At 44.2% G+C, this 7809-nt stretch overlaps 1 protein-coding gene across 1 annotated transcript; it reads left to right on the top strand.

The window, feature by feature from the left end:
• Positions 1 to 3179: 3179 nt before the first annotated feature.
• LOC115757187 (root phototropism protein 2) lies at positions 3180 to 6764 on the top strand. The gene is made up of 6 exons (XM_030697311.2): positions 3180 to 3353; positions 4293 to 4468; positions 4571 to 4640; positions 4708 to 5085; positions 5176 to 5901; positions 6062 to 6764. Exons 2-6 carry the CDS (start codon positions 4407 to 4409, stop codon positions 6539 to 6541), a joined length of 1716 nt encoding a protein of 571 aa, XP_030553171.2. The 5' UTR covers positions 3180 to 3353; positions 4293 to 4406; the 3' UTR covers positions 6542 to 6764.
• Positions 6765 to 7809: the final 1045 nt, after the last annotated feature.

The following is a 7809-nucleotide window of genomic DNA, read 5'->3' as shown; positions in this document are numbered from 1 at the left end:
TGCGAGTGTTTTGACAAACTTGCGTTCCACATTGGCCCTACTGAGAACTTTGGCCCTTCAATAATAGAACGAATCTGCAGGCGATGCGCAGTTTGTAGTACTAGGGACTATTGCAAAAGGCCATCCCGACGGAGAAACATAAACCCCGTCCTTCCGTTTAAGATTTCTCGCCGTCGAGATTGAGGAAACTCGCAAGCTTGCCAAAACTTAGCTGCGTCTTGCTACAAGAAATGGCACTATTTTCCTCTCGGATAATGCACTTTGCTCGGTCGAAATGGACCGCTGCCCCGTGAATCGGTAGCATCAAAACTCTGCGTAGACAAAGTAGACGATGAGGCTGTCGGATACAACATTGCCGCAGGCCAGTTCCTCAACAGTTACAGCACCTCCAAAGCTACGGCTGCTTCCACAGCTTTCAAGAAACCGCCTAACTTACCCGGATGTGAGCTGTTGCTATGCAGGGAGGATAGAGCGAACAGTTCGGTCATGGCTAGACCAGTAAGACAGGCGGGTCGGCTTGGATCATTAATGATTCAATCCAAATAAAATTATTTAACCCGTTTATTATCCATTTATCGTACTGCAAATCTAGTGGCGCGTACCCAACTCGAACTAAGATAAGAGTACGGATTGAGCGGGCGAGCACGAGATCGAAAGAGAATGAAGAGAGAGAATCATAGCTGTACCAATTGGACTCGACGTGCATAGGAAGTTCCTGAAGGTAATGCTGAGGGTCCATGACCAAAGGGCCAAGCTCCTCGACTACCCCACCTGCCATTATTGAACATCGAAAGGCGCTCCATTGCGATCCGAACGATTTGCTTCCACACGTTTGCTGTGGAGGAGCCTGGAGTCCGGGACCAACCTCTGCGCACCTCGGCCTACACGCTTGGAGTCTGCCCCCACATCGGAGCGACAAGTCGTCTGGGTTCATCAGCTTCCTTCACGTGAGCTCTGACCCGAAAACGACCTTTCGCCGTCAGAAATCTCGACCCAATCTAATTGGGCGCCTCGGATTCGAGTCCGGATAAGGATTATGGCGCCGAAACTACCGGTAGAAGTGCAAAAGCTTACCGCCTAATCACACTGCCCAGGAAAAATGAAACAAATAGTTCCTGAGTTTTAAATCAATATATAATATCATTTTTAAATTTTTAATTTATCAAATATAATGCATGAATTTTCGATATATGTTGAATATGGTAATCCAAAGACACTAAAAATTCAGCGATCATGTTGAAGAAATCAAAAGATGAACATCATATTATATTGAACTAAAGTTCGGTGATCACATTGTACAGATTAAAGGTTTGAGGACGATATTACATATTGTTCCAAAATTCAGAGACCATTTGCGTAATTATCCCACAACATACTCGCTCGATGATTTCACGTGGATTTTCAACATTTTCAACGTTTGTGTTGGCCTTCAATTGTAGACCCGGTCCATGTTTGTGTTCATCGTGAATCCCCTCCCTCCCCTAATCCTCAAAAAAGGAAAAGGGAAAAAGAAGATGAACCATATATCTCCTTTAGGATTTTGGCTTTTGACCGATAACAACAGGAGAGACTTGTGAATCGCCAAACTTTACCCGTGCAACCTACGCAAAGTTTGGAAAGCGATGGTGCATGGACAACCACGCTTGAAATGTTGGATAACTATGGTCAACCTAAGAATTATCGTACCATTTGTTTTCAAAATAAGTATACTGAAAGATCTAAAACTTATGAACTTAGCGTCAATCGAGTCCTTCCGTTAATTTCGTCCAATTTCGCTAAGGGAATATGATGACGTGAAATTTTTATTAATTTTTTATCCTATGTGGCGACTAACTTTTGGTCCAAATCCTTTTAACAAAAAAAAAAAAAAATTTTGGTCCAAATCTGATTTTTATTTCAAATTTCATTTGACTAATATTAAAAATAAGAAAATATTTTGTTGAAAAAAATACAAAAAAGAGAAGAAGAAGGAAAATGCAGGCGGCGGTTCCCCCACCCTTACCGGCACTTCCGGGCGATGGTGGGGCAACGGTGACAGCGAGGGCTTACCCGCATCTTCCTTTTCTCTTTCCCTTTTTTTTATAGATTTCTTTTAATTTACTTATTTTTAAATACAACCTAAATAAAAAAAAAACTGCATTAGAAAATCGAATTTCGACCAAAACGATGTCATTTTGACCACGTCAGCACCACGTAGGACAATGAAAAAAAAAAATCACGTTAGCATTTTTATAATCTAGCAATGTGAGCGTAGATGCCCTTGATTGTTCGGAGACTCCTAAAGCACCAGACAAATCCCATGATGCACCGAGATTAAGTTCTGATTTTGTCCTCTGCAGGTGGTCCTGATTCAGTTTATACGACATGGCTCGTAATTATATATTGCATCATACGTCATATACAACCAATTGGATTTCTTGTTTTTGTTTTTTTTTTTTCACTTCTAGCCTCTAATCTCTTGCAGCTCTCTCAATCTGACCTTCTTCTTTTTTCTTAAAAAAATCTGATTTTTTTTTCTAAATAACTAGTAATTGCGGATAAAATTATACGACTACTTCGTAAATTTTTACCTTCAAGCACATATGATGATTTCGGCTAGCCGCCAATAAATGAAATTTCTGCTAAAAAAAAAAAATTACCAGCCTTTGTGGCATATTATGGTCATGCAATTAGAATTTTATCCGCAGTACGATGATTCAAACTTATTCCACAATATAAAGCGCCCAAAATGAAATCAATGATTTTTTTTTTTTTGTACTGAAATCAAATTAATGATGGAGACGAGGCTAAAGTGGAATTTTGGGAACTGCTTTCCCCCCCAAATTGTTTTTTCCCAATTCCGGATCGGTTTCCTTCCCGTCCACAAATCCAAGAGCTCTTTTAGTCTTTACCAATTATTCTAATGACAAAAAGACGTCGATTTCCATTATTCATTAGGGTGGGTATCTGTTTCCTCAAGGAGATTAGACAGGCCTCTCCACGTGGGACCCGTCCATTGGCTAGCCCAAGACCGTGAGGGGGGGCCCATGTGTCGGCGCCGGTGTCCGAGTGGGACCGGAGAAGATGACATGGCGCTACGCCGTCCAAGATTTCCGGCCGCGGGTAGCTGGACGAGTTCTGTCCGCTTGTTTTCACAGCTCTTTTTTCTCCTTTCGACGTTAATGGGAATAGTCTGTTCTTGGTCATCTCTCTTTCAAGACCCGGCTCTATAAGACAGGATCTTCCATGGCACTTTTCCTTATCCAACTATCTGCTCCGAGGATTTTGCCGGTAATACGAAGGCATCAGGAGGGAGAAAGGTGTATCTGTTCATCCGTCTGCTCGCTCAGCTTTCTCTCACTAGCTTCTCACTGGTAAAGCTTCTGCTTAATTTGCATGTTCTTGACGTAGAATTAGTCAGTGATGAGATCAGTTTTGTGCCCGCCGTCGCTTGCAGACTGAGTTCTTGGCTTGAGCTTCAGTTTAGTTCTGGTGTTGTTTTGTGGGGGAGGGATCTCTGGGATTAAGGTTCTTGATCATGGAAAAATTATGGGTGTGATCGATCTTTCCAGCTGGTAGCAAAAGAAACCAACAAAGAAAGACGGGAAAAAGAATTCGTGGGCTCTTTCACTAGGTGAAGAGAGAGAAGTTAGTGCGGGAAATGGAGCGCAGATGATGTCTAGTTGATGATCTGTCTCTATGTAGCAGACATGAAAGAGTGCTTGTGCGTCGCGGAATGATCATTTGATAACCCAGATTTGTCTATGAATCTATGAGATCTTGCTGTTCTGGATGCTATAAGAACCCCAGTTGCAATCTTTAGAGCCCAAAGCTCGACTTCATCGAAGTGCTTGTGTAAAGAAATCGCGCTCGATTCGGATATAAGTCTACTGACTATGTACAGAAGCTTCTGCGGTACCGGTGACCGGCAATTCAATCATGTCTTTTATATCATTTTGGTTGGGCTGCTGCTTACTTATTCTTCCGAACAAAATTCTGGTTTTCATTTCGATTAAGTATATTAGGCATGGGTCGAAAGGAGTCGGAGCGATTCGCTAGTTTCTTATGCTTGCGGGTTGGTTGTGTAGTCCTACAGTCTATTATGATGTCCTATTACCGGTTAAGTGGTAGATCTCAGCAACCTTAGTATGTCTCACAAGATGTTGGGATCTATGACAGTACTTACGATGAAGTGAAAAGTTGCCACTGATTTTCTTTTTCCTGCTTTTGATGGTGTCGATTGCTTTATATATGTTCCTATCAAAAGTGAGATTCTTCTTTTCTAAATTTCGTTCTCGAATGCTTGACCTCAGAAACCAGCTAAAAGCCTTGGAAGCGCTGCGCAAACAGACTCATGGTTGTATGATCTCCAGTTGAAGCCGCGAGAATCTCATTTCCTGTTCCTTTCATCCTGAATTGACGGAGCCATGGCCACGCCTGTCCGGGCCAATGAGAGGCTCTCTATTGCAATGGAGAGAACCGGACAGTGGTACTTTACCGTTTAATCGGATACGGCCATCTTATCGTGCTTGTTCTTGTTTCCATATATAACCAGTCACTAATTAGCGATCCTGATGAAATTTGGATGCAGGGTCTTCTCTCAGGAGATTCCGACTGATGTGGTCGTTCGAGTAGGAGAAGCGAATTTCTCCCTTCACAAGGTAATAAGAATCATGTTTCGTAATTTTTGTCATGCCTCGGAAGCTGAACATTCAATTTTCATGGCAGTTCATGCTAGTGGCGAAGAGCAACTTCATAAGGAAACTGATCGTGGAAACCAAAGAAGCAGACCTAGCGAGGATAGATCTGTCCAACATCCCCGGAGGCCCTGAGATCTTCGAGAAAGCAGCAAAGTTTTGCTATGGCGTCAACTTCGAGATCACCGTCCACAACGTGGCGGCTCTACGCTGTGCGGCGGAGTACCTCCAGATGACGGATCAGTACTGCAGCAACAACCTCGCGGCACGAACCGACGATTTCCTCACGCAGGTGGCCTTGTCGAGCCTGTCCGGCGCCATTGTCGTGCTCAAATCGTGTGAAGATCTTCTTCCAATGGCCGAAGACCTTAAAATCGTCCAGAGATGCGTCGACTTAGTCAGTTCTAATGTAGACCCAACTCCCTTCTCTTGATTTGTCCCCCATTTTGGAGATGCATTCTTTGGATGGAATTAACTGAGGAAGGATATGCTTGTGCAGGCATGTAATGAGGCCAATTTCCCGAGTCGCTCTCCGACCAACTGGTGGACCGAGGAGTTATCAATACTGAGTGTTACTTTCTTTGGAAAGATCATCACGGCGATGAAGCAACGAGGCGCGAAATCTCTGACTTTAGCTAGTGCCATCATAACATACACGGAAAGAGCGCTGCGAGATCTTGTGCGAGACCACACGGGCAATGGAACTAAGTCCTCGGGTTTCGATGACCCCAACATTAGGACCCAACAAAGAGAGCTTCTCGAATCAATAGTTTCCCTCTTGCCCTCGGAGAAAGCCGCTTTTCCAATCAACTTCCTGTGTTGCCTCCTCCGTTCGGCCATTTTTCTCAAAGCCTCCACCAGCTGCAAGAACGAGCTCGAAAAGCGAATATCGGTCATCCTTGAGCACGTGACGGTCGATGACCTTCTGGTGCTTTCATTTACCTATGATGGCGAGAGGCTCTTCGATCTGGACAGCGTGAGGAGGATCTTGTCGGGGTTTGTGGAGAAGGAAAAGAGCATGGCGGTGTTCAACGGTGGGGACTTCAGGGAGACCTGTTCCACTGCTATGCTGAGGGTTGCTAAGACAGTGGATGCTTATCTCAGCGAGATCGCCACCTATGGCGAGCTCAGCATCGCAAAGTTCAATGGGATTGCTAATATCGTGCCTAAAGGAACCCGAAAGGTTGACGATGATCTTTATCGTGCAATTGATATCTACCTGAAGGTGAGAATCATAAGCTTTGTATAGCTACAATCTTCATTGTAATACCTGCATCTTCGCTGCACAATGATCGTCATTATTCTTCACATTCATAGATCCTTTCCTAGTCATAGGACATGTTCTGGGCATAGTGTTAGAAATGACAATCAAGAGAACTTTGCAGAGTCATCCGAACCTCGATGAGATTGAGCGAGAGAAGGCATGCAGCGTGATGGACCCGCTGAAGCTATCTTACGAAGCCCGGCTCCATGCTTCGCAGAACAAGCGGCTGCCAGTCCAGATTGTCCTGCACGCACTCTACTACGATCAGCTGCAGCTGAGGAGTGGCACGGAGGACCGTAAAGGGCCGGACGCCACAACAACGAGGCATCAGCTGCAAGCCGATTCGTCCCTGATAAAGGAGAATGAGGAGCTGCGGTCCGAGCTGATGAAGATGAAAATGTACATTTCAGACTTGCAGAAGAGCAATCATCACGGGGCAACATCGGCGAAAGGTGGCCAAAAGCGCCCCACCTTCTTCTCTTCGATGTCAAAGACTCTGGGGAAGTTGAACCCCTTCCGGCACGGGTCGAAGGACACGTCCAACTTAGAGGATGATGTCGATATCACCAAGCCTAGGAGGAGGAGGTTCTCCATCTCTTGATTCAAGCGATCACTCTCGATCGAACGCCGAGTCTGTTCAAAGCTGAAACTCATTTGTTTAGGTTGTGGTCTGTTTTTTTTTTTATTTTATCTTTTGGCTTCCTTTCAGTCGCTTGTTTTGTGGGTTGTGATGGCACTGTTTACTTGTGTTGAACAATGTTGATTTGTGAATACGTTGGAACGATATGATCAGATCTCCTAAGTAATCGAACAGCTAAGTTCGAGAAAAGTTTTCGTCCGGCTTGTCAATATGTCGTTCTGATGCATACTAGCTTAGTTTTTCTGTAGCGACTAGAGCTCGGGCCATATCTTAGTCCGGCTTTCGTGCCTGATCCATACTAGCCTTGCTTCGCACAGGAATGTTAGACGGGCGCCCAAATTCAAACACATGAGCTGTTTTTCGCAGTAAAATTCGGCAGACTCATCTGCTGCACCACTCCTTTCGGTTCATACTATTCGTTTTCGACACTAACACCGGGCATACAACCTCAATTATGAGGACAGAAATTAATGAGAAGCAAAGTCCAAGCAATCTCGACCGCTCGAGATTTCGACAAAGATGGACACACATGCTGCTGGACCACACGAGAGACCGAATGGCGTCGAGATCGACTTGTGGTTTTTGCTAATTTGAACCACGGAAGCGAGAATGAGTTGGCCAAAAAGACTTAGGAGTGGTCCTGGTTGCGCTCTTAATTGCTGAACATGGTAGGCGGGGGCTTCTAGGACAGCCCTAGCAAGAATTGGATTGGTTTTGTGCTCTCAGTTAGAGGATCATTTGCATGTAGAGAAGCGCACTCGTCTTGAACAATCAATATGTCTATCTATTCATTGCACCAGTTCATCGTTCGCCCATTTTACTTTCACGCGATTCATCTTTCCCTGCACTTACCTTCGCTTAGTTTTTCATGACTCCATCCAAGCTCCATTCCTGAATATCGAACAACAGGTCCGATCTCAGTCACGTCTCCTCTCGTCTGAAGTTTAGACCACCCCGGGGCAATAAGCCATGCATTTCTGTCGACCTCTTTTTTGGTTTGCCCGCCGGATGCGACAACAATTGGAAGAATTACCAAAAAAGTCTCAAACCTATTATAATTATGCCAATTTAGTCAATTTGGTCAACCAACATTATGTGACTTTTTAAAATATTATTTTAATAATTTTTTGAATTATTTGTGATATATTTATTTTCTTTTTCTTTTTTAATTTTTTCTTCCAATCCTTAGGGCCGGAACGCCTTTGCCAAATCTGGCCAAACGAGGACAT

The sequence above is a fragment of the Rhodamnia argentea genome, chromosome 1, assembly GCF_020921035.1.
Source record: "Rhodamnia argentea isolate NSW1041297 chromosome 1, ASM2092103v1, whole genome shotgun sequence".
Lineage (NCBI taxonomy): Eukaryota > Viridiplantae > Streptophyta > Magnoliopsida > Myrtales > Myrtaceae > Rhodamnia > Rhodamnia argentea.
Note: the sequence above shows the minus strand (reverse complement) of the source record. Positions and strands in the feature narration are given on the sequence as shown.